This window comes from Anas platyrhynchos, chromosome 2, assembly GCF_047663525.1.
Source record: "Anas platyrhynchos isolate ZD024472 breed Pekin duck chromosome 2, IASCAAS_PekinDuck_T2T, whole genome shotgun sequence".
Classification (NCBI taxonomy): Eukaryota; Metazoa; Chordata; class Aves; order Anseriformes; family Anatidae; genus Anas; species Anas platyrhynchos.
This window is the reverse complement of record NC_092588.1, coordinates 108,490,789-108,518,398: the sequence shown is the minus strand read 5'-3', so window position 1 is coordinate 108,518,398 and position 27,610 is coordinate 108,490,789. Positions and strand designations below refer to the sequence as shown.

General features: G+C 43.7%; 1 protein-coding gene across 6 annotated transcripts in view; it reads right to left on the bottom strand.

Annotated features, from left to right (window-relative positions):
• Nucleotides 1-12,448: 12,448 nt before the first annotated feature.
• Nucleotides 12,449-27,610, bottom strand: part of RNF144B (ring finger protein 144B) — an 86,646-nt gene continuing 71,484 nt past the window's right edge. For all 6 annotated transcript variants that reach the window (XM_072033333.1, XM_072033332.1, XM_027451229.3 and 3 more), the window contains 4 exons: nt 22,947-23,151; nt 21,647-21,791; nt 19,606-19,695; nt 12,449-19,412 (listed from right to left, as the gene is read on the bottom strand). In XM_072033333.1, coding sequence (XP_071889434.1) covers nt 19,272-19,412; nt 19,606-19,695; nt 21,647-21,791; nt 22,947-23,151 — 581 coding nt within the window. In that variant the 3' untranslated portion in view covers nt 12,449-19,271. The remainder of the gene's footprint in view (nt 19,413-19,605; nt 19,696-21,646; nt 21,792-22,946; nt 23,152-27,610) is intronic.

Sequence of the window (27,610 nt, the reverse complement as noted above, 5' to 3'; positions counted from 1 at the left end):
TGGTGTGGGAAACGTTCAGGAAATATCTAATCTCATTTTATGGCTCATTATCTGAACAAATGCTAAATCCAGAAACATTTTTAGCCCACCCAAGGTTAAAAACCGGGTTTGTCAAACAACTCACCTGGGCGAGGCCAGCCCCTTTTGCAGCTAGCCAGCTTTTTGGTTGGCTAACCCTGCCCAGCAGCTCCCCTCTGGGACAAAAAGCAGGGAATCCAGCTGCTGCCGCTGCCAAGATGGTTACGACTACTATTTCAGGAATTTGTCCCTCTTCGCTTCCCACAGAAACTGTTGGATCAAAGACAAATTTGATGGTAAACAACCAGTACTTGCTACCTCGAGGGCACCAGAAGGAAAGGGAGATTTCAAGAGCAAAAATCATTGTCACCTGTGTGAAGGTGAGCCTGCCTTCAGACCTATAAAGCCTCAGGGAAGAGGTTGTAAAGCCTTGGAAAAACATTATTGTCCATACAGTAGTACTGATTTTTTTATTTTTTAAATAATTGATGTGTTTTTTAAACACTATGATCCAGCGAGGAGAGGAAAGCGGGTCCCTTGTCAGCAAGCAGCTAGTCTATACGTGAGTGGCTGCAGATGCTGTGGGTGGCCTTCACATCGCACAAGCCCTCCGGCAAGGAGTAAATCCATCCCAGTTCTAAGGGTCAACGTGATCGAGTCTCTTTTCTTTCCACACGTATCCACCACTAGAGGTCACAGCGTATCTCTTCCTCTGGAGAAGGTTGCCCTCAGTTAAACCCCAGTTGCTGAGCGCAACAAGAAATTATATCCTTTTAATCAAACTTTCTGCTTGAGGAGCTCCAACCCAAACGACTGATAAGAGTCAACTGGCAGAAACTTTAAGCCTGTGATTTTTCCTTTCTTAGCATCCGACATACAGACTTGGGGCTTTAGGTTTTATACACAAAGATGTTCCCTTTAGCAACCAAGCTTAGTTTTCTCATCCAACTTACCTTCTGGCATACTTTCAAGACAAACCCAGGCTTTTTTTTTTTTTTTTTTTTAATCCATCCATTTAGTTCTAGCAATTTCAGTGGATTATAGTTTACCTGTGTGCTTATTCTTGCATGCCCAAACACCAAAGGACATGCACAGAGTCTTTTGCCTGCCATGCAAATGAAGCAAAGTGTTTTCTCAGACATTTTTCATTAGTTTTAGATGGAGTTTTGAAGTCCCAGTTTTGGTCCTGGCACAGATGGCCAGGAAGCTGATCTACATGTCTGCCATACAGTTGGCTCCTAGCATGAGGAAAGCTGTGCATACAAGTTCATATATAAAATAATCACAACCCCACCACCACAACCTTGAGCCATTCTCTGTCCCAAACACGACCCTCACCATAGTCAGCTTTTGATTCTTTTGGGGGGATCACTGAAGCCACTTGATCTTTTCAATGTTCTCAGATATGTGAAGGGGAACAGAAGGCAAGGACCTGTTGATCGTGAGCTCTGCTAGGCTCTGCTCCCTACACCCTATTTTAGGGAAAGGTAAGAAGTGACTCAGAACAGTTCTGGAAACATAAAAAACATAAAGCATCTGGATGCTTTGCTAGCTGTGAGGAAGATATTACCAAAATTGGGGTTTAACGTCATCAACATACAAGACTTGTGAACCATTGGCTAGTAAGTTTTGGGCAAGCACTACTGCTTTCGCTATGCCATAAGCCCAATCACTTGTGGCTTAGTTACACCATGATTTTAGGAAAGGCATCTCATCATGATTTGGTAACTCCAAGTGATGGAGAATTCACCCAGGTCACCAGCTGGACACCTGCAGCAGGGTGGGAAAACCATTCACCCCATGGAAGTGCACTGCTCTTTGTGGAGCTGACAGCTCTGCTCCTTGTGCATCACCTGAGAGTAGTCTGCAGACCTCCAGGAGATTTTTGACTTTGCCTCCCTCTGATTTTGCACCTCCCTCGTGTTCAAAGCACACTACAACTTATGTGTCAGAACAAACCTCCAGGCTCCAATGAAGGGGACCATCATCACTGTTTTCCAGGTAATAGTCTTTAAAAAAATATATATAGATGGCTATGCAGACGGTTGCCACCTTTTTAAGACACCTGCACCTTTGTTCTTTTTAACAAGAGACCATTAACCTTGTTTTAAAAATACACAGGTTGGGGGGCAGTAGTTTGAGCATTATGTTTCTGTTTGGCTACACGTGCTGCCCTTGGTGCCAGCACTTTACATCCTATCAAGGATTTAAACTCTTCTGGGATTATGGCAAGGTTTTTGTGATGGCTGAAAGCAGGGGTCACTCCAAGTAATTACTGCTGCTGCCCCCAAGGACACGAGCAGCAGAAATGATTTATCACCACTGGCATCGTGGCTCCCAGAGGTGTGCCAGGGAACAAGAAGGACTGAAGCAATGCTAATGGGATACCTGCAGCATTTCCAGTCCTCCTGCTCTCAGCAGCAAGAGCCCTTGTGGTGGAGTTCCCCTGGAAGCTTCAGGCTGGGAGGAAGGCACAAAGAAAGGGAGCGTAAAGTCGTTTTGTAATACACCATTTCCATCACTGCTCATGGGCTCTGCTTGGAGGCAGAGGGGAGAAGCCTGCTGGTGCTAACAGGATGCAAAGACGTTAGCTCTCGTCAAGGGTATTCAGAGATGGAGGAGAAACATTTCCATACCTGTAACACATTCTGGGATGAACAGGCTGTAGCAGCAGCACATCACATGCAAAGAGTCTTCAGGAAACTTTCCCAAGATGTTTTCAAGTTAAAAATGTTTTCTTTGCATTATTATTTCAGAAGTCATAAATAGACTCACAAGTTTTATGGTGTAATCTTTGCCTAATCAAAATCCATGGGAGTTTCTCCCTTTGATTTCTGTAGAAAACCCTCATAAGTTTCCACCTGGAATTTTGGAAGAGTCTAGTTTAAAAAAAAAAAAAAAAAAAGATAAACTGTAATCCTATAAGTTTTCTGGAGCCAGAAGTGCTTAGAAATCTCTGATCACAACAGCAGACTCAAACAGCTGATCAATGCCCCATTTGTCCGCAGTGTTAGGTCTTCTCTTGAACACTTCTCTTCTTGAGCACAGGGAAAGAAATAATTGTATGGGTTATGGTTATCAGGTCAGCCTCGGGCACTTGAAAGTTTCAAAATAAAAAGGCCTTTTCCATTTTTAATGGGATCACTGCTGTTTACTCAGTACTCAGAGTTTTTACCACGTGCTTCTCACCATGTCTGTACAGACATCGCAAGGACACTGTTAAAGGAAAACAGCAAGCAAAGGGGAAGCAGACCTATCCTGACCTGGAGCAGCAGTGATTAAAAAAAAAAAAAAAAAAAAAAAAAAAACAGCAGGACTAATTTTGTCTCTACTTTGGGAATAACCTTATTCAATGACAAATATGCTTCGTGACTAATTACCCACTGAAAACTTTCTGAAGTGCCAAAGCTTCCCACGGTTCTTTTGCAGAAGACAGAAAGCAAAGGCCACGATATTGCCGGATTATTTTTTAATTATGGAAGTTGAGCAGCTCGGCTCGCAGCCCGTCGTTTTTGGACGCTTTTAGTTACCCCTGCAGGTCACTAGATGGCAGCAAGAACCCACACTTCACAGCCTGATGGGCCACCTCCGGCTTGGCGGGGGGCTCAAGCCCCTCCTCACCACCGCTTCTTCCTCTCCAAGTGGTGCAAGGCATACACCCAGGTGGTCGGTGGCTCTGCTGGGAGAGCCTCTAGCACCGCCATCCCCTCCATCCCATCCCAAATCAGTCCATCTTGCAGGAAATGCCTCCTCGGAGCATCTTCACAGCATCAGCCCACGGTTTGCCAGCAGCTGGTTTCGCTAGCTGCAGGCAGGAACAGCAGGGGTCACAGCAGAGCGCTCTGCTCGGGGCTCTCTGCAAACTTCCCTCAGTCACCAGCCGGTTGTGCGTTGCCTACCCAGCCCATACTCTTCCCAAGGCCTTCAGCCTCTCCTGAGCCATGAACCACGGCTCATTTTTTCATTTTCTCATTGGATATCCAATGACAGATCCTGTCCCAGCAGGGTGGCTGCAGCACAGCGAGCCCTCCCAGACATCCTGCCTTTGCTGACACGTGCCTACGAGGCACCCAGCTGTGCCAGCCACACCAAAACGTTGTGTTCATGCCATAAAATATAAAACATGCATCCCCTGTGTTCGTTTCGTCAAGCTGCCTGCCTCCTCTGTCATGTCTTTGTCCCTACAAAACCTAGGGCAGAAAGGCCAAGCAAGAAGAGAGCAGGAACATGCAGGGAAATGTGTGGAAGGGGAAAGACAGGAGGAAGGGTGCTGGCAAAACAAGTAGGAATTTGGGTGTGATATAGTCAGGGAAGGAGAAGGCAAACAATCTTGTCAATGCAAGGAGGGAGGACAAAACATGTGTGCAGTAGGAAGAACACGCTTATGAGGAGCTGTACGCAGTGCACTTGTGCCATCTCCACACACATAAGTAGCTCTGAGCCAGGCTCCCATGTGGAAGGAGATTGGCTTTGAGCTGACTGACCCTCTAAAAATCCCAGAGTGCTTTTCTTACTTTTATGGGTTTTGATCCCCTTGGGTAAACTCAGATTACCCTACTGCATGGCAAGGACTAAAAATGCACTTTTTCCCCCATAAATGAAGATGTCTAACGTGACTGCATGCCTCCAGAGCTAAGAGTTTAAAAAACTAATCATCACGTACTATAAGGCTTCCAATGCTAGATTTATCCATACCAAAACAATCCCACTCCCAGCAGCCTGCCTGCCCTTGTATTGCCCCTCTGGCAAAGCTGCTCCTCCAAAACATGTTCTGGTGATTTCGATGGCTCATCCAGCCTCAGCTGGTATTATCAGATGGTTGCATTCCTGTTCAGGGAGCTCCGCTTCCTGCAGTGTCCATGATTTCACTCATCTGACCTCTTCCTAACATTTAACCCAACCCCACTGATATTTGCTTTGTGTTTTCTGGCAACAAGCAACTTTCAGCCTTCAGCCACACCAAGCTTTCCTATCTGACCTGACAGCGGCCACAGGGAGCCCTCATGGGCTGCAGAAGGGATTCACCAGCATCTCCTGACCCTTCACAGCTCGTGTCAACGTGAAAATTCTTCACACTTTCAGCAGGAAATGGGTAATATCAGTTTTTTGGTGCACACTCAGATATAAATAGGTAGCAGGTCTCTAAAAGGCAACGTGCTGGCTGACTCCATTCAGCAGCTGCTGGGAAGGTCAGACCCCAGCCCTCACCACGGTGACTGCTTCTCCAGTGACAGGGCACATGTGAGGATTTGGATCTAAAAATGGTGCTCGGCTGAAGCCTCCAGGTCAGGACTCTGCCCTGCATGGAGGGCAGCTGCCTGGCAGGGGGAAAGATCATCAGCAATTCCCCCAACCCTGCTCCTTGCCCTGGGCTGTGCCTGCAGAAAGGGGAAAGGAGCAGAGGAAAGTCCCCAAAGAGAACCTTTGAGGGACTCACAAAGACACACACAAAGGTTATTTCCAAACTTGTAAAGGCTCTGTTCCTGCAAGTAACAGGGAAAGTGCCCACGCAGAGAAGTGCCTGAGATATTTCAGAGACTTACTTTAATTTTAGTGAAGAATGAACCCTGCTCTGCCCTCACAGGGCTTTACATGGTGATCCGTGGCAGAATCCTCGTTATCTCAGTTAATGGGAAGTTGCATCACTCCGACAACTTAAACCGTGTTTGAGCATGTCAGGTCGTAAGGCATTTGGAGAATGTAACCTATTTGTGCCAGCCGAATTTGCTGCCAGAGCCATACTGCCAGCTCCCTGAGCCCAAGCATGCTCTGAGTCCCCTTGTAACCTTTAAGGCCTGCACACCAGCTGTGGGTACTCTCCACGTGTGACCAAGAGCATGACCACCTCAAAGGAAGGGTGTCCTATATTCTGGGAAAAGGACTTGGCTCCAGCTGGTGGCTCTGCCTCACCTTCCCTCGAGGCCGTTTGTGAGAGGCTTTTGGGAGTGGGGGAAGTGAACAGGGAGGGACAAGGACATTAACACAGCTTCCGACAACCCCCTCAAGGATTCACAGGTGATGCTTAAACCAGGTGCCTACAAGTCTTGATTATGAGAAGAAGTTCAGAGTCTGGGACCCCTCTCACAGCCCCTGGTGGTGGCTGTACGTGTCTCATGCCTGGGCCAGCACCCAGCTTGGTGGCACACGAGGTGACACCATGGTGTCTGCTGTCTGCCAGTCCCTGAGCTACCACATAGTGAGACCCACCCATCAGACACTCAGCACCCACCTCTGAAGTCCAGAAACACCTCCAGGAGCAGAGGTGAAGTCCATCAGTGGGCCCATGCCAGGTGCCTCCCAGCAGAGACTGTGCAACGTTCAGGGAAAAACAGCTACAGCACTCTGTGAAATCATCTGGCCACAATCCACACCTTTTTTGCTTTTATCAATCAGACAATTACGCTAACCCGCTTTTTATTTCCCAGCCCCTGCTTCATCTGTCCCCCATGTAATCCTTCCTGCAGGAGCTGAGCTGTGACCCAAGCCAACAATCAAATACCTCTCATCACACAGCATTTCGGGTGACTCCACAGGTTCCTGGAAACAGGGGTGATGGAGCACCACTTGCACTAACACTGATGGGGGTATGACAGATTAGCAGACTCTACAGAGGTACAAACCATCTGTATGACACTGTTTCTCTTAGTCCCCTTCTCCCTTCCCATACTCACTTTCCCCTCTGCATAAGTTCACTCAGCAGCAGTGACTGCTCCTCTCACACATCACAAGCCCCATGCTCCAGAAAGGTGTAAGTAAGGTGGAAGTAAGGTGGTGGGTTGTTTCACCTCAGGGCGAACTGATTGTGATCCTCAACATCACCAGCTAATACCAGAGGTGCACTGAATGGTGCCCAAGGACTTACCGTGCTGCATTTGTGTCTGTACAGCAACAACAACAAAAAAAAAAAGAGCATCAGAATACTACATCAGACACATCATTTAGCTCCTTTTTTTTGTTCCCTAGCTTGATCTGTACATCTTTCCCCACTTGATTTCCTGAAGCACGTGAAGCAAGTTATATACAAAGAATATAGCAAGAAACAAATAAAGTAGCATCTAGATGAACAGTTTATTTAAAATAATGTTTCATTTTAGCACATTAGCATCTGTTTTGTTGTTTTGTGTTGGTGTTTTTGTGTTTTTTAAGAAAACTTCCTGGGGAGGAACCTATGATAGATATATGCTGCTTTATGGAGTCCACAGGCTATAAAGGAGTCTTTGCACCAGCACCAAGTCCCGCCACATAAGTGGCTCTCACAACAGAGCATCGGTTCCCTGGCCCCAGTACTTCCCACTGAAATAGCAGCTTTCACCTTCCCCAAGCAAAGCAGTGCCCTCTGCAGCCCCACCACCTTATCACTGCTGCACTTCCCTAGACCTTGGACAGTTGCTCTATGTTTTAGTCTCACGCATGCTGAAGCATAATCATTTCTGAGAAGAAGCCAGTCATCTGAGGTGTTTTGAAGTCATTATGTGCATAAAAATAAATAGATAGGTAATGCAGTAGCATTTATATAATTGTCATTATCTGTGATTGTGTAATGATAGCTTGTGAATAATGGGTTTTGTAATAATACCTCAGTGCCAAGGCTGTAAGTAGTCCTAACCACCACCGGTGCTGCTACTTCCTATGTGACATCAGCTTAATGAATATCAAGGATATACACCAACACAAAACCCCAAGTCTCAAACACTGATGCCTTCCCAGAGGAGGGGGAGAGGGATCTTGGGGTGCTGTGCTGCTGCCACAGGACTCAATCCAGCAAAACACTTGTCTGCTATTTATTGTTTATATAGCAAAGCCTTCCCATGATTTTAAGTGGGTCTGGGCACACATCAGAGGTGTCCAAAATGTCTGAACCCAAGCCGCAGCTGTGAAGAGTGACCAAAATGCTTCAAGGGATCACAGGCCACCAGAAGCTTAGAATTAGGATTTCACTTTTAATTAGCTGATACATCCTTATTTCTCACAGAATTATCTCCTGCTATTTACATATATGTTAGTCACACCTAGCGTATGAGAGAGCATGGACAGCGTTCTCCTTTCAGCTCATTGTGGAGGAGCCCTGCTCCCAACTCTGTGCAAGCCATGAGTGAGTCCCTGTCAGGGGACACAGCAACACACACAGCTCAGTGCCACAGTCTCTGAGCACACAGATGTCAGTGAAGGTGTTGCTGACCCACTTCAGCCCAGATGAAAGGAGTATTTACGAGATAGCACCCTCCTTCATGGTTAGGATTAGCGAGCAGGTTGTAATTACCTGGTGGAGTTTAATCAGGATGCCTTTAGCTAACAGGTGAGCAGCAATTTTTTCCTCCAAGAAGCTACCTGTGGTACACAGGTAGCAGCCCCAGATTAGAAAAAATACAGAATCACAGAATCACAGAATTTCTATGTTGGAAGAGACCTCAAGATCATCGAGTCCAACCTCTAACCTAACACTAACAGTCCCCACTAAACCATATACCTAAGCTCTACATCTAAACGTCTTTTAAAGACTTCCAGGGATGGTGACTCCACCACCTCCCTGGGCAGCCCGTTCCAGTGCCTCACAACCCTTTCAGTAAAAAAATTCTTCCTAACATCTAACCTAAAGCTCCCCTGGCGTAACTTTAGCCCATTCCCCCTCGTCCTGTCACCAGGCACATGGGAGAACAGGCCAACCCCCACCTCTCTACAGCCTCCTTTAATGTACTTATACAGAGCAATAAGGTCACCCCTGAGCCTCCTCTTCTCTAGGCTGAACAAGCCCAGCTCCTTCAGCCGCTCCTCATAGGACTTGTTCTCCAGGCCCCTCACCAGCTTCGTCGCCCTTCTTTGGACCCGCTCAAGCACCTCGATGTCCTTCTTGTAGCGAGGGGCCCAAAACTGAACACAGTACTCGAGGTGCGGCCTCACCAGAGCCGAGTACAGGGGGACGATCACCTCCCTAGCCCTGCTGGTCACAGTGTTTCTGATACAAGCCAGGATGCTATTGGCCTTCTTGGCCACCTGAGCACACTGCTGGCTCATATTCAGCCGACTGTCCACCATCACTCCCAGGTCCTTCTCTGCCTGGCAGCTCTCCAACCATTCCTCTCCCAGCCTGTAGTTCTGCTTGGGGTTATTGCGCCCCAGGTGCAGGACCCGGCACTTGGCCTTGTTAAACTTCATACAGTTGACCTCAGCCCATTGGTGCAGCCTATCCAGATCCTCCTGCAGAGCCTTCCTACCCTCGAGCAGATCGACACACGCACCTAACTTGGTGTCATCTGCAAACTTACTGAGGGTGCACTCAATGCCGTCATCCAGATCATTGATGAAGATGTTAAAGAGGACTGGCCCCAGCACCGAGCCCTACACACATGCCTAAGCAAATAGATAAGATACAGGGGATCCCTATCATCACCTTTAGGGCAATGCCCCCAAGGAGCCAGAGATTGCTCCTTCTGTGGTGGTATCAAAACTTATGGATGACACGGGCTAGAGGCCCCTAGGCCTCCCACACCTCAGGCGTCCATACTCAGCCTGAACAAAGCTAGAAGCTTCCTTTCCATAAGGTTTGTGTTTTAAAAGTAGCATTATACCACAGTAGTGCCACGGACACTACAAAACTAGCACGATAACACTCCCAGGAGCTGCTTCCTTACTCGCTGTGACTTCCAGGACCATCTGCAAAAGGAGCAGCTGCTGAAGTAGCAGGAGTCTCCTTCCTCCCATGACAGGCAGCAGCACAAGCTGCTACAGGCACAGCCACTCATCTGGGCTTAAATTCAATTCATTAGCCAAGACAGAGAAAAACTTAATTACTCACTAATTGACCAGTCCTCAAGGCTTTCTCAAAGGCTGATATTTTGTCTTTGACATGGCTCTTGGTAAGGCAAGACTGGCAAATTACAAACAGTGCCTGCTAATGGATTGTTCTAATAGGAGCTCAGCATCAGGAATTACTCGTTTGTTTGTTTCTTTACTGCATGGTATTAGAAAAAAAGAGAAAGGGGAAAAAAAAAAAAAAAAAAAGTGTTTTTCAAACTTTCAGCCTGAAGAAAACCAGGGGTTCTTGTGCTTGGTCCCTTTGTGGATAAAACACAGGCATGTCTTTGGGCAGGTGTGAGCACTGGGCTGTTACTCAAACTCTGTCCCCAGCAGGTAGTCCAGCATTCCCACCTGATTTTAAAGCACAGATACTCTGTTTGGTAGCCCTGCTAAAGCTCAGTTTAGGGAAATGAGCAACAAGAAAGGATTTTGTTGCTCTTGTTGAATATCACAACAGGCTTGCTGCTTTGAGTTGCCTGTTGGACACTATGTGCCGCCTCACAGCAGAAACTGTGCTGGCCACAGCTGACTTTGCAGCACCGCTAAGGCATGGGAGATAGAAGCACAGATCCTTTGGGTGTCCTCCGTGTAAGGAGAGAGGAGGCACCCCCAAAAGATGGGTCAGCACAGCAGTGAACTGGGTCACCTCACAGGGGCGAGCACTGAAGATACCAGCAGGGACCTACATGTACATGTATGTCCTGACCGTGGCATTTCACTCTGGTGGGATGAACCTGGCCTTAATGACTCTACGAGTAGATGAAACCACCTCCTCCGAGCTGTCTTGGAGGCCGTTGACTGCTGCAGAGGAGGAAACAACCCCATGAAGTCACAGGCCACATGAAAAAGCATGATAGGACCCTTATAGGGTGGACAGGCATCACCCACGGGGTCACACCAGAACAAAACACCAGCTTCTCGCTGGGAGACCTCAGGAGGTGTTTTGTGAGACTGACATGGGTGACGTTTGTCAAACTGGAAGGACAGATAGGGCTGAAGGTAATGTTTAAGTCAACACTCACCCCAACACAGAAAGAGATATGGGCATGGGTGGGCAGATAGCTGTTACGTACATACAAGTTAAGGAGTTAAGGTAAAGGACATCTTGTGTAACCTCAAAAACAAAACAAAACAAAACAAAAAAAGGAAGTTTAAAATCCAGGGGCTTAGTCATAAATAACCCTGAAATAAGCCACTACTCATTGAAGAAAACTGGCCTTTATGACACATACTGGAACTGGGGAGAAAAATGTACACTGAAGCTGGAAACAAATCAAATTCAAAGCTATTAACTTTTTTCTTTTTTTTTTGAAAACCTGATCAGATTTTTGGGTTGGCAGGCGTAATGGTGAGTGCTAGTTCCCTTCTCACATTAAGAAAGTGAATTGAACGTGGTAGGTAGTTCCCATTTCTACTGAGTAACAAGTGCACGTAGAAGAAGTTGTGACCACACAGGAGTTGTGGTGCCTCTACAGTTTCTGCTTAGCTGAAAATTGCTCATGCTTGTCTGATCTGGAATTTTAAAAATTGCAGAGAAATTCAGAAATGTTGAATTTTTGCCTTGGAAAACATTTTTTTTCCTGAAGTTGCAAGGTGAGGAGCCGGCAACTCACTCATCTACCAGGTGGGAAGCCGGGCAGCTTGCCCACCATCGGCAGCTGGTGGGCTGGCAGGGCACCAGGCATGTTGGCTGCCAACAGCTGGTTTCCATTGGGAGTTTGATGGAATTGACACGTTCCCACCACAATGCCGGTTCCTCTATCATCAGCAAGATCCTCTGATGGAAAACTGCTGTGCTGGAAGTATTCAGTCTGCTGCAATGTGTCATGCATGTTACTGTCTGGGCCAATGCATTGCCATGGCATTGTTGCACATTGACAGAACAAAACCAGAGCATTCTCGATTAAAAAAAAAAAAAATAGCCAACTCAATAAATAAAATGGCTGTGTTTAAATAAAATGACACCAGGAAGTATTTAATAGTAAGCATCACCTTAATATTTGATGCTCAAAAACATAGCTGCGATTGTCCCTTGTAAACACAGTAGGATATGGGTGTGCAAGAACACTAAGGAGCATTTTTATCTGAAATGACACAGCTGAGTGTAATGGTTCATTATGTCTTTTGGCAACACAGACCATGAGGCCCCAATTTTCTGCAAGGACAGGCAGAGTTGAGGGAGCAATGGATGAGGAGGGGGGCTTGGAAGCAGCAAGCTTCCCCTACTGCAGCTTCCGTGGGTCCCCCACTCACAGGTAGCTCTGCCTGCTCCTGGTATGCCCCAGGTCTTGGTCCACACCAGCACATGCAAGGGGCCAGGTTTACAGTAATCCCGCACCCCACCTGCAGAGAGAAAACTGAAACGCCGCAGCAGCACACAGGAGCTAAGCTAGAGCTTGCCCCACTCTCTGTAAATGGATTTACACAAATCTCAAAGGCTGTTAAGGAGCCCAGGGGAGGTACTGCTAACAGCTTAACGCCATTTACGTTTTAGAAAGCAGGTAAGAGTCAAGATACTGATCTATCCTTGTTTATTCTCAAAACTTCTATGAGCACCCCAGATTTATTTGATTTATTCCCATATTTTTGAACCAAATGTTAATCTTTGTAAAGACAGACAACAAAATGAGATCAATGTCTTTTCACTAATTTTTTTAATGTTGCACATACTGCATTTTGTAACATCAGAAGAAAAAAATGAAGTAAATCTCAAAGATGGAAAATAAATATATACTTTTATGAATGTACGCAGAGAGAGTGCAAAAAATTGCATCTGTAAAATATTTAAATGCTGAATCATACAACCAAAATTTTACAAAAGCACTTATTTCTTTATACGTCAGCTGTCTTATAAACACAAAAATATTTTAACAAATCTTACAAAGATCAAACCCTTTTCGCCCTTCACCAGGATAAAAGTGGTGAAGAAAGTGTATTACCTGGAGGAAAAGAAGAAACCCAGATGAACAAAACATAAGCTTAAACAGGTACCAGGGAAACGACATCTAGATGCTGAAGAGGAGCTCACCCTTGTGCAGCACAGCGCAGAAGGCCAGTTCCCCTGAACAGGAAGGGCTGGCCCTCTGAAGAGGAATTTGCTTCCTGCTGTCGAGACAAAACCATTCCTTTCCATGCCACCCACCCAGCACAGCAATGAAGTGTCCTGTGTCCTGCTCCTGTCAAACCCAGGCTTCGTTTCAAACGCCGACGCATTGGAAAGCAGCGCGGCGTGTCCAGCCAGGAGACTTCCCAGCAGCAAGAGCTTATGCACTTTTCCCCAGAAATATGTGACACTGTGGTAATTCGGAGTTCTCACAGGGTGACACTTGGCACCTGCAATGCTCGTATTGTCAGGGTATAGAGCAGCTCTGCTGCTCGTCATAGGTATTAGGCAAAACGCACACCTACACCAGGCCAACTCCAACTAACTCATCTGAACTGCGGTTTCTCTGAGACAGACCAGTAGCAGAGCCTGGAAAACTGAAGGAACGGAGGTTTGCTGTGGCATTTGGGGAGTTTGGGGGTCAGGTATATAGTTACGGGCAAGCTAGAGATGGTGGCCCTGATGAAACTCTGGGAGACACACGCACACAGTGACCTGGCATCATGATTGCAGTAACCCATGGGCTTCACACCACACGTGCCCTACAGCTGGCAGCGTTTGTGAAGCCTCTCAGACCAAGCCCTTGTGCACCACATTTAATGCATGTGTCCCAGCAAGCTGTAAGAGCCCAGGCACCTTCCTGAAATGTAACTAACTCATTGCACACACCTTGTAGCATCACACATTCGACATGTCCAGGATCTCCTGGCATGTGGCCACCAGAAGCTGTTGCTTCTGTTCGAATATCCAGAAGGCACAAACAAATTATTTAAGTCTTTAATTTTCAGCTAGGAATGGAAAAAGCCTCTTAGGCAGAAGGGGAAAAAGAAGGGGAAAGAATGATGTCATGTCCTCTAAAAAGGTGGTGGACCTTGTCAACCACCATCATCTTGAATAGCCCAGACTGTGATGGTCAATAAAATTCGTTACTAGGAAATTACCTTCCCTAACAATAGGAATTTGCTTGATTCGAAGAACTAACTTGAGGGATCATAACAAAACACTCTGATGTAACTGAAAAAACAGTACAAAACATTTGCTGTGGACTGCACCAAACCATAGGAATTTACCCTGCCTGGAACTCAACAACTTTCTCCACAGTAAGTAGAAGAGGAAAGGTTTCCCATATGAATGCAATTAAAAATAAATGTATCACATGATAAATTCAAAATTGGTATAATTACAAAATATAAATTATATATGAATTATATAAATTATAAATTATAAAAATGAATTGGTTCTGAGAAACTGAGTGTAGTGACACAAAATAGACCTTTGGGCTTCTTGTTCTGCAAAAACCATTACTCTCTCACTACATTACTAACCAGAGGACAAATAAATATTAGACTGAAGTTCTTCATAATCATAGCAGTAAGCTGACCTTCTGGCAGACTGCAGAAGAATCAACTCTTATTATTTCAGAAGTACATTTTCACATCTTTATTGCTAGCCATATAAATTAGGGCCTGATACTACGTACTTACACATGAGGGAGATGTCTTACTAGCTTACAAGTCTTACTTGACTGTCTATAACTAGAACACTCTGTTAAAACTGTTTTATTGAATTTCTTAAATTATCTTACATATAAGTATATCCAAGAAAGCTTCCAGGGGGGTGGAATCCCTAAAATATGGAGACCTACAAGATAATCTTTTTTGATGTATAAAATGAAAACATGTATGTAAGTTTTAATTTTTTTTCCCAGTATATTTCCAAAAAGTCTGCTCAACAGTAGAAGCATATCCCTTGTAAAACTCAAAAAGCTGTTGGGCTCTAACAAAGAAGTCCTTATTTAGAGATTCCAAGACAACTTCTTAAGTATCAATGAGTTTTTCTAAACAAGCCAAGTTTGAAATTTCTATCTTTGGTCATTATCTAAGTATCACATTTCTTAATAAAAGCTCTGAGAAAATTGTTGGAAGGTTTTTATCCTCATATAAAGAAATCTACTAATTTCACTCTAGAAATCTTTGGCCTGAGACAGGGGATGAAAAGCACGATCTTAAAAGGATTTTGTATTAGAAAGGAAAAGAATGACTGACAGAGATTACAGTGAAAAACAGATTTCAAATTTTTAAAGTGTAAGGGACTGCAACACAACCACCTGCTGCGGTACCAGAGAAGAGAGCAGTCAAAAGCTGGTTTCATTTTCCTGTTGTGGAAACACAGTTGATTTCTGTCCACTTGCATATCTTCAAGCAAATATGAAGATATTATCCAGTTTCTCTTAAGTTTATTCAAGTAAAAAAATATGTACATTTTAAACTTCTCTTTGGACTTTATTTTCTGCTATGTTACTGGACAGACAACCATACGTAGCATTTAGCATCATTAAAGCACTGCGGAAACATCAGTTACTGTAACCCTTAGTGCCTTCCTTTGAGATAAGTAACCCCATGTGCCATTAAAAAATAACCAGTTACTGAAAGGCCACCTTGACCATCTCCCGTAGTTCTGTGATAAATACTGCAGAGGAGTACTTATGCTCTAGCATGAGAGATATTTACTTATTGACAAGTGGTTTTGGAGGCAGGTACTCCCACCCTCATTGTAACACAAGGACAAGAGATGCAGAGTTGGATCCCAAGCTGTATTCGACACGGCTGCCATGACTGCAGAGAAATTACAGTGAGGTATGTGGCCACGGAGATTTGTGGCCAGCTGCAGTAAAAATCCAAATTTCCATCACTTCCTAGACTTTTAGGACTGGATCTTTAGACATCCATAGCCCAATATTCTGAAGGGCTGAACGCCTCTGACTCAGGGAATAGACAGTTGTGACTTTTGTTCTCCAAAGGAGTCATCTGTAGACACTGTCAATCTAACATTAATAGCCAAAAAAAGCAAAGTTTGTCTCAGTGGTTAAAGTCAACAGGGAGAAGTGGTAACAGAGCCTGGGAGGGTTGTACATGTGCCACACACCCCAGCTCCTGCGCAGCACCCAACCCTGCCAAAGCCTGGAATTCTCCCCTGGGCGCTTCCTGCACACCAGCCACATGCCAACGGAGAACAAGGATGGATGGTGAGAGTGGTGAGGATGAAGGCTGATACTAACATGCACCACATCACACAGATGGAGTTCAAGAGGGTGGACTTACAACTACATTGATTTAGAAGAGTCAAAAGCAGCCAGAGTCCCATTTTTGGTTTTGTTTTTCCTCCCTAATTTCTGTTCATATTTTGCATGGCATTTGCCAGGCTTGCAATAAATTTCTTATAAAGTGAGTGTGTTGTTGTTGCTTTAAAAAAAATAATAATAAATAAACCCTGTAAAAACATTCTTGCTAAAATGGTTCTTTGGAAAACCCGTGCCTATGATCAGTTGGGGCAAAATAGTTGCCTGCTGGAAAACAAGGCAACAGTACCCTACTGCTCCTGGCACTTCAGCACAGGTACAGCTCTACCCAGCAGAGTTAGTGCATCCTTATGAGCTAGCCAGGTCACAGTCTAGTTCAAGCACATGCTCAGGCATCTAAATAAGTTAATCCTCCTAAGATTTCGAGTTTAAGCTCTAAAGTAGTTCTGGAGCTTCCTTCTTGATCAAATTGCTGCATCTACACAGCCAAAGGAAGGAGTGCCTGTAGTTCATGCTGCTTTATCCAGCTTTTGGGTAAAGACCCTCTGCTAATATCTGGGCACACAGGCTCCTTAAATGCCTGGATTGGCATTCTGGCTCTTAGGTTGCCCGAACAGCCAGGTACTAAACTTCTACTGCTTCTGGTACACCCATCAGACACCTAAACTGGCACAAGCAATACAAAGTGCACACAGAAACGGCACATCTTCCTTCTGCTCCGTAGATATTAGTCTTTGAAAGAAGTTATGCGGCACTCAAACTGAGAAGTTAATAAAAACAGACAGAAAAGTGTTGCTTTCACAGAGTTTGTAGCTATGCACGCATGCACTGCTTTTATAAAACATTATCCTTCAAACCACTGAAACAAATTGCTATTTTCTGGAGAGAGCTACATTAACTTCAGACAGCATTTAAAGAACTAAACAAGGTGGAATTTGTTTTGAGACACCACGAGACACCTTCATTCCATTGGGCATTTTAGCAAAAACTACAAATGAAAGAGGAAGGTGACAAAGAAAGAAACTGGGCCTGCAGAAGGTGTGTTGAAGACCACAAAACATGAAGAAAAAAAAAAAAAAAAGAAGTTTAACATGCAAAGGGTATTATTACTTGCTGGTTATGGTTAAAGAGACCATACAGCTCCTGTATCTTTGTCCTTGAGGCTTCCTTAAAGTAAGACTCTCAACTGCAAGTTCCTCAATAAGCTGGAAATGGCAGTAGGGCCATAAAAATGTAGGTAGAAAAATAGTATAAAGCCGAGGGCTAGATACCTTGATCTGTCACAAGTGCCCCCAAGCACAACCATTACTGCTGTGCAAGAAAACGCATACAGAAAACATTCTCTACTTATTATAAATTGTAGTTGTCTGCATTGCACTCTGCATTTAAAATGTACTGACTACCTTTCTGCTTCCCTTAGAAGCCGTGGATGGAGAATAAATATAGCCTTTCAAATTGGCGAGCGCTGCCTGCCCTCCAGTCACGACTAGTAGCGAAGTCAGATAGCATTTGTAAGAGAAATCGATTAAAAAGTAAAACAGACAACATCATTTAAGGCCTTTGTCCCTGCTAGTCTGCTCAACAGACTACGCTTTCTTAAAATAAGAAAATCTACCACTTCTGTTACAGTCAACAGAGGGGGAAGTTAAACAAAAAAGGTCACATTTATGGCTGCCAAGAAGGCAAAGTTCCTGAGGCTCAGCCAAACGCAACAGAAAAAACGTTCTTTGCAGCATTCTTCTGGTGCTTCAAATTGCGTGCATGGAGGAGGGTAGGGCCGAGGAGGAAAAGCCTGACATGATGCTCATGTTGAGCATCCCATTTAAAACTTGCAGCCCTTACTGCAAGCGGGTTGGAATTAAAATTGATTAAATAGTGCAAACTCGTATCAGTTCCCACAGATATAAAATGCACTGCAAGTCCAGAACAAAAGCTGGCCAGGGTTTTGAGGATCACCAGCCATTAAGGAAACAAATGCACAGAGCAGAGTCTGAACTCAGCTTCTCCTGGGTGAGCCTAAAGTAACTCCAGCTCTTCAGGGAGGTTTCAGTGAATTTATACAGGTGTAACTGATAACAGGGTCTAAATCAGTTTAATGGTGAGGCACCAAATGAAAATGAAGGGTGTATTAAATGACAGGCTTTCATATTGAGAGTAACTAAAAATGAGCTGTAACAAAGTTTGTTAACCTTGAGTGGGAAAGAAGAATTAATCACCAATGGATGGAGCCTACATTTACACAGCATTTCTCAAGTATTCACTTCAGCAGGTCCGTAACATTCAAGAGAGGGTCTTGGCTTAACCTGTTCTGAGTAGCATTTTACAGGGTTCTTGCTGCTACCCCATGTAAACTGCTGGAAAAATATACTGACCACCTGGAAAATAAATTGTGCATTATATACTCAGTATATCCACACATGAGGTCACTGTATAAACGCACAGCCAAGATCCCAGTACTGCACAAAATAGGAGCCTTTCCTAGAACACCAGATTCCTGGTGACTTTACTACACACGTGTTACTGACAAAAGGCATGCCCAAGAGCAGGGAAATATGCTTAGTCCTTGTATTTCAAGGTAGGTACATCACGTTTGATCTGAAATAAGCACCTACTTTCCCAAGCTAGTCCAGTCTCTTAAGAGAGAGCTCTGTCTTACAAATAGTTTTGTTGGTTTTTACTTCTGTAATTGAGATCAGTAGTATGAATCCCATTGATTTCAATGCTGAAAGAAATGCCATGGCAGCCAGTTGACAGGAAACTGTCAATATATTTTCTTAACAGTTTTTTACCTCTAATGGGACACAAGCTAGCAGGCAGAAGACCCTTATCAAGCTTTTCCCTCTCCCTGTTATAAAATACCCAAAACTTTCTGAGAAATCCGACGGTCACCAAGAACCAACAGAAAGCATGACAGTAACAGCTGGGTCTGCAAAGGCAGAATGATACTGCAGGATCAATTCATGCAGCTGATGGAAGATGGCAATCTTCTAGCAATCTCAAGAGCTGGCTCATACGTAAGGGTATGAACTACCGATCGGCGTCCTGTTTTTCTTTTAGAAAGCAAAAAACCTATACCATATGTACTGCACTATTATCTAGATTTTTTCCACACTGCAACTTGTAAGTGATAGAGTAGCCTGTAGAGAATAGGCACTTATCCCAAGAATTGGCAAAAAAAAAAGGGAGCATTATTTGGTAGGTATGGCACCAAAATACAACCATTGTGCTTTCTCACAAACATATGCTGTACAGACAGAGGCTCAAACAGACACAGAGTTAGGTTGCTGGCAGACTGTGTTTTTTCTTTTTGCTTCGGCAAGATTTGCAAATGCAGCAGATGATGCATGGAGATGCCACAAGCAGCAAGGGAGAGGTCACCAATGCTATGATACCTAGTCCAACGAGGATCCCTACAACCTGAAAGACATAGTAAGGAAAAATATATATTTAGCTAATGTGGAAAATAAAATATATGTGTGCATGCACAAGCATGGAGTAAGCCACAAAAATAGTTGAAAGCATGAGAATAATCATCTTGGTCCTTCACTGAAGGGTAAAATCTCTGCTTAACACATGCATGATTGCTCTGCTCAGCTGGCTAGAAACACACCTGCGTCCTGTTCCACATCACCGAAGCACGTGAGTGGCCTAGCTTGTTTCTGCAAGGGCCTTTGTCGTAATGTCTTAAGAAGATGTCATTCTGAAAAAACAAAAGAAGAAGCTGTAAGAGAAGGTTACAGTATGGGGACACGCAGGGACATGTTCAAGACTGGACTGGAAATACAACTTCCCTGACACTGCTGTAAAATTACCTGCTGCTGGCAGGGAAATCCACCTACCTTCCAAATAATTATCTAGAAAAACTTCTTGCAGTTCCAAAAAGTGTAGTGTATTTGGGATCCAAACTATTGTATAGCATCTTCCCTCCCCCGCTTTTAAAAAGCTTTGGACAACTATATCTGCACTGCATTTTTGACAAAATTACCTAGTCTGTAATTTGGTGATGCTAAAGGGGCCTGTAATCAAGACATTTCTGAAAGTTTGCCATGTCAGGTATCATATTCCTGAGGTACTTCTACCTTCTGTTCTGCTGTCCCTTCAGGTCATTTTTCTTCCTAGGCTTAACAGGAAAATTGAAAATAAAGTAAAATAAAGTAAAATAAAGTAAAATAAAGTAAAATAAAGTAAAATAAAGTAAAATAAAGTAAAATAGGAAATCCCTGTTTCTTTTTGTTTTTATAAAAAATAGAAATCGCCATTTCTTTTTGTTTTTCCCAATATTACTAAATTATCCATTTTTAATTTAGAAAATGACTAATGCTCCACATTACTCTACCCTTGCCAGCTGTGCTGTGACCTAATGCTGCTTCCTCTTTCATTCTTCAGCCTTACTCTTCAGCTCTGCAAGTATTACCTACAACCAAATCTGGATTTCCTTTAACCCTGCCCATTCAGAAAAACAACATTTGAATCGGACAGCTATGGTTTCTTTTTCCTTTGTCCTCTTGAACAGACTAAAACTTCATAAGGACATGTCTGCAGAAAGGGAGAATCTGATAGACTTCTAGTTCAGCAAAGTTTTAAGCATTCATTGTGTACCGTATGTACTCTGAGGCAAGCCATAAGTCTGATGTCGAAAAAGCTCACTCCTGCATCCAAAACTGGGACATAACATTAAGTGAAACTTGCTACGCATTCTGAAAAAAGGAAGGCTGAAGAATGAGGAAGTCTCATTGTTTGCTAGCTGATGAGTACAAAAAAAAAAGAAGAAAAGTCGTGCATCTTTGGATATTTTATTTCAAGTGCTGGTGAAGTTATTTTCAAATTCTCACCGTTGTTATTAATGACTATGCCAAAAAGGGAAGCAGTCATATGCACGAGTACATTACTTCTTGTACTCTTAATCCTACTACAAAACTTAAGGTCCACAAAAGTTGAGACTAGTTGGTATCACTTGAGAGATAATTAGCCACCTGCATTTTATAACCCATGTTGATAACGCAACAGTTTTACTCTCAAGCCCATTAATTAATCATTCTCTTCAGCAACACAGCACTAGAGATGGACTAGTAAAGAAGACCAAGTTTATAAGAGCTCTTAGTGCACCCTCCTATGAAACAACTGCCTTCACGCAGTACCATACCATTTTTTGGACAGGCTGTGATCCTTGCAGTTGGAGCAGGCACAAGAAACTTATTTCCCTGACTCTCAAACAAACCATTTTGGGCTTCTGCATGGGAAGATGGAATCAGTGAAAGGCGGTGCTATAATGGACCTCCAGAAAGTAACCAATCTGTCTCAGTTCCCTTAAAGAGCTACAGTGGAATCTCTGGATATGGCTATAATCCTTTATGGAAGAAGGATGTTGATATAAATAAAAGCAGTATTTTTGTTAGTGAGAAGAAAAGAATGAAGTGAATGAAGTTCCTTTGACTAGTGGAAGGGGTCCCTGCCCATGGCAGGGGGGTTGCAATTAGATGATCTTTAAGGTCTTTTCCAATCCAAAGCATTCAATGCTTCTAAATTACAATCTGAAATGAGCCAAGAGATTCACTAGAACATCAAGGAGTTGTTGGGAAGCTTCTATGGGGCCTCAGACCAACCTCAGCCCCCGGTTACCCTTTATCTTAATTTTAATCTGCAGCACTTACATCCAAGTTCTGTAGACAGTACCAGCAAAATGTGTGTTTGCAGTTCTTGCACATCATCTGGGCACAGCCCTCGTTCCTCTCAATGTAGATCCGACAAACTGGGCACTGCTTAATTGGTGCCTCTGTCTCTGTTCCAATAAGTGATCTAGAAGAGTAGGGAAACATTAGAATCGCATGTAAATATAATTATAGGTGATATTCAGATTCACTGCCTAATGTGTATTGTACTTACTATTCAGAGCATCTGATGTTATTGTCTTAATGCACTTAATGTGTGAGGCTTATTATATTCAGAATACACCAAAGTATAAGCAGTAATAAGTGAAGGATTTTATATCATGTAAAGTTGAAAGGCTATTCTCTTGGTCTTTTATGCTAAATAAAGCCAACACTGACTATACCCACCAACATGTCACCTACAGCATTACATATCAGCACTTGGTAAGAGTGCTTTCACAACGCATTAAGAGAACTGGGTTATGCAACTCATGGCATTGTCCTTGCCTAAAAAGAGTAACTTAAACTCCACCAAAGCCAAGGATCAAACCTGGGTGAGAGAAATTATGGTGAGACATCTTTGGCAACTCATATCTGATGAAGTCTCTAGCAAGCAGAATCTTTAGGTTTTAAGTCTTTAATTTCTTACAAAAAGCAAAAGGAAACTTTGAACATACATGACTGAAGTTTATCTGATGCAGAAAACAAAGACGGATGGCCACAGACGTTATATAATCTAAGCAAATAAGTGTTTTCCTTCTGTAGATTGATGCCTTATGCAACCTGACCTGTAGGTTGTTTGCACCTATGTAAAATTAACATAAATCATATTTCTCCCACCAAATGGGATCCTGCACATCCACTCTTCATAGAAGTTAAGATTTTTCTATGTAGAAATTCTGTAAATATAAAGCCGAGGTAATTTCTTAATCACAGTACAAGCAAAGTTTGGACCCCAGAATATTAATGTACTGGATGTTTTGTACAGGTACACTTGATAATTCTAGCATGAAAACAAGGCCTTTAGGAGGAGTGAAAGCCCCGGTGGATTTCATGTTTCAGAAGCGTCAGTGGCATCCCAAAATTTGGTAAGAACCCAAATAACATTAAGAATCTTTTTAAAAAGAAGATGTATAATTTAAAGTAATCATTAGATTGGAATTATATTTAGGGAACACCAGCAGAGATGGTCCTAAGAAACCAGATGGAAGCAGTTCCATGAAACTGATGTTAGACACAGAGTGAGCACTTCATGCCCAAACGAACCAAAAGATCACACAGCTCCTGTGGCTTCCCCTCTTACCCCTGCTCAGTTGGTACCAGAGTAGTTTGGTTTTCTGGGCACAGGCGCTGTGGGTGCCATGTCTCCTTGCAAGAGGAGCAGAACGTCAGGTGGCAAGCCGGACACTCCACCGGCACCGGCACTCCTGGCTCGCTTGGCCCAATGTAGCACACCGTCTGGCAGTCAGCCGCAGGGCACCATGTTCTCTCGGGGTCCAAGTGGACTTCTGAAACACAACAGAGGCAGAAATAAACCGGTCATACGGTCCCCTTCTCATCCCAGTGACACGTCTAGGTATGCAAGACCCAGTTCTGCATGGGCATGGGGAAGTTGAGGCCCTCTGCACCTGTGCTCATGGGCTTTTGAGACTACTTTTTTTTTCAGGCAGGTCTGAAATGGTGTTCTGCAACAGCAGCTGCACTGGAAGCATCACAATAACAGCAACACACTACAAGGGACATATTCTTTGCCTTTATAGGAGGGTACAGAAGATGAAGACAACTAATGCTTTCTGAGAAGCATGTACCATTTTGTCTTTCACATGTGGAAACCATGTCACATCTCTCATGTAAATAGCAGGAGAACTGTCATTAAATTAACATCAAGTCATTTTCTGTGCCTTATTTCCCCCACGCTCTTTCAGGTGATTAATATTCACCTTATTATATGATGAGCGTTTGTCAGGTGTCCAATTATAACAATAGTTAATGTAAGGTCACGAGTGGAAGCATTGGCACATGGTAGCAAATGATAAATGTTGATTCTTTCTCTGCTCCCCAGCGTTTATCTGAGGGCTTTGGACTTGCAGCAGAAACCCAGATGAATCACATCCACTATTAGGGTTGTCCACTGTGTGGACACTTTACACTGCTCAAGTCAACGCAGCCCAGCCAAACACTCCCACCCTGCATCTCCTCCCTCCCTGGGAGCTCTCTGGGATCACGAATGAAAACGGATGGAGGGATGCCTCAGTAAAGCATGGAAATCCCTGACTGTGAGATCTCAAAAGCCATTACAGAGTTCATCTCTATTTCCAGCAGGTAAAAGCAAACAAAAGGCCACACAAGGGCCCCTGACATATGTTCTCTGGCAAATTTTGCTGAAACAGTTGAAGGCATTTCCTGCTATGCACACTGCTGTCTGCATTGCTTCTTTGCAGGAGGTTGCTGGTAGCCCACATTGCAGGGGGCTGGTGGATGGATATCTAGCAGATGCTTCAGCCAGCATGATAAACAGTAGTATCAATTCAGCATCCAGACATCTAGAAACTAGAAACCATACAACTAGAATTGTGTTCAAAGAAGTAAAACAGTAGATACATAAACAGTAGAAAAATAAAACATAAGCAGTAAATAGATAAAAGTCCACGTGCATCAACGCCTGGGGAAGACATCCCACAACCTTCATAACCTAATGTACTTTAGAAACTGAGTTCTTTTCTAGTTTGCCAAACATCTGTGCTCGGCTTGAAAACTTCCAGCTTCTTCACAGGTGGCCTGTGTGAACCACATGAAGTTCAGGAAGGCCAAGTGCAAAATCCTGCACCTGGGTTGGGGCAATCCCGAACACAAATACAGGCTGGGCAGAGAATGGATTGAGAGCAGCCCTGAGGAGAAGGACCTGGGGGTGCTGAGGGAGGTGATTCTCCCCCTCTACTCTAGTGAGACCCCAGCCTGAGCACTGCATTCAGATCTGGGGACCCCAACACAAGAAGGACATGGACATATTAGAACAAGTCCAGAGGAGGGTCACAAAGATGATCAAGGGGCTGGAGCACCTCTTCTATGAAGACAGGCTGAGGGAGTTCGCACTGTTCAGCCTGGAGAAGAGAAGGCTCCAGGGAGACCTTATAGCGGCCTTCAGTACCTAAAGGGGGCCTACAGGAAAGCTGGGGAGGGACTCTTTGTCAGGGAGTGCAGTGACAGGACAAGGGAGAATGGCTTTAAACTAGAAGAGGGTAGGTTTAGATTAGATATAAGGAAGAAACTCTTTACTCAGAGGTTGGTGAGGCACTGGAGCAAATTGCCCAGAGAAGCTGTGGATGCCCCATCCCTGGAGGTTAAGACCAGGTTGGATGGGGCTTTGGGCAACCTCCCTACCTGACTGAAACAAACTAACTTCAGCATAATCCACTGGTAGCTGAGAGTTTCCTACTAGTTTTAGAAATGTCTTTTGGGGTGAAAAGTAAACTCACACCAAAATACAACTTGGTTTATCCTAAAACTATTCACACATTCAGGGTGATTCTTGACAGATACTTAGAGAAAAAGCCACTTTTTAACGATCGTGTTAGCAAAGCCACTAGTAGAGGAGTAACCACTAACACCTTTTTTCTATTTAATATTTGAGAGCAAGCATGTAGGAGAATTTCATTCAACTCCACTGCTCAAGACAAGCTGAGCCCCTTTCCTTTCTGAAGGTGTCCACTGGGTCAGGCTATCACACAGTCCTGTGTTTGGCTTTCAGTTTCCATTGATGATACTTCAGTAGTGGCAGGGATGATACTCAACTGAGCCATGAGCTGACTACCAGGCAAGGCAGTCAAGAGACAGGCGTTTGAACCTCTTTCAACAAAGACTAGCACGTAGTCTCCCATACTTAAAGTAGGCATATTGGTCACTGTCATATGGGAGACTGTCAGGGGCTTTGCTATGTTCACCTATTTTCCATCCCTCCATGTAGTTATTGCAACTGCAGGTAATATATTAATCTGTGTCAGAGGACTCTGACAGATGGGGAGACTTTCTGCACCCATAGCAAAGGCTTTAATCTATAATTTAGGCAGTGCCAGAGAAACACCTGTACCATCTACCTTCTTTTCCAGCCATTTCATGAATCTAGTTCCCTTCTTTCCCCTTATTATCTTACACATGCTTCTTCTACCACCAAAAGCAAACAGACATTTTGCTTTAATTGAATAAAAGCCAGAATAAAGACAGTTTGTAGCTTCATTTGTGGGGAGAAGAAAGAGACGGGTAGACAAGCCATCCAAGCATTTTTAAATAGCATCCTGGCTGAGAAATCATTATTTCTGTAGCTTCCTTCAGAGATGATGCTCTGAGCTGGGTAAGACCATGCCCTATTATTGACTATTGCATTTAAGTCTTCCCACAGTAGGTTCCACACGTTTTCTGTTGATAAACAACAGCTAAAATGAGAAAAAAAAATGCAGTTCCTGCAGATAGCATGCTCAACTTTGGAAACCTAAATTCTCCTATCCTTGTTTTGGATGAAAGACAGGATGTCTGGTTTTGACATCCACTGGGCAAAGGGTTGTAAGTCTTATTGATTTTTACAAGTTTTTTTGCAGTAAGATGTGATGCATAAAATGAAACTCCCTCCTCTCCCACTTCCTCCATTTTACAAAGAACCTACAGATGGTGTTTTGCAATCCATGCTGTCTCATACTGTTTGCTTTACCATGGAGTACAAGTGAAACCAGAAAAAAATAAAAATAAAAAAGGAGCAGCCAAAAAATAAAAAAGGAAAGAGGCTATCATTTTACTCTGACGATGTTCGATCTTTTGGTTAGGACTATTTCTCTCTTGAGCCTTTTCCCTGCTTCCTCACAGCCAGTTCAGCCACGCTCATTCCACTCTCAGGAAGAAAGCTTTCCCAGACCGTGCCAGTAACAGGCAGGGATCTGGCCAGTTTTCACAAAACACACAAGCAAGCAGGTGAGATGTGGGATGCAAGCAGGGGGAATGCAGCCCTCTGAAGAACGAAGAATTTCTGGCTTAGAAGAGGTACCTACAAAAAAGGTGGCCCTGTACCCTCCACAAAACATTAGGAACACCTATATATTAATGCACTGCTTTTCAGTCAGGCAGAAAAAGGAGGTTCTCACCATCTTTCACTAAGCCTATTGGGCAACTGTCAGAGAAACAGAAATACACTGCCTGCATCCTAACCACATCCTATCCCACTATTTTGTTATTTCTGATGGCCACAACAACCCCATCCTAAGCAGACATACAGCAATTCCTGTTTCTTCTATTAAGACAGATTGCACAGAAGCCCTGTGACTAGGTCCAGATAAGTTATAGATGTAGGAAAGCTTGGTTTAAAGCCTGGAAACATTTGCATAGTAAGAACACAAAGAACACAAGAGGACTGAATATTTTCAGTGCTTTTCATTATATGCAATTGCATATAGACATTAAATTGTATGCCAGTTACTTCTCACAGCTTTTTAACTCAGTATTATCTGTCCAATTTCTTACAAATAAGGTAATAGAGGGGATATATATTGTATTAAAACAGCTAGCAAAGATGGAGAAAACAGCTTTTGGAGGTCTAAGTTCTTCATCTCTTCAAAATTTTTCTCAAAATGAATCTCTTAACAAAAAATACCTGTAAGGATGAGAAGCACTGGCTTTAGCAATCACTTGAAGACTGTTGAGAAAAGACTACAGAGTAGGAGCAGAAAGGCTTGCCCATGCGGCTGGTTACTTATGTCCAGCATTTCTAGTAAAGCAAAGGGGAAACCGAAGCAGGACGGAGGACAGACAGCCCATATCTCAACAGAATACACCTGAGAGCAGAAGGGTCTAAATATAGCAGCTGGGAGGGTTTGAATATTGGGTTTTGTTGATCAGAGCAAAAGTAACGAAGGACAGTCTAGTACCTGCCTATTTTAAGAATCAGAATTTGGCCTATTGTATTTGCAAATGTGGAAAAGAGGA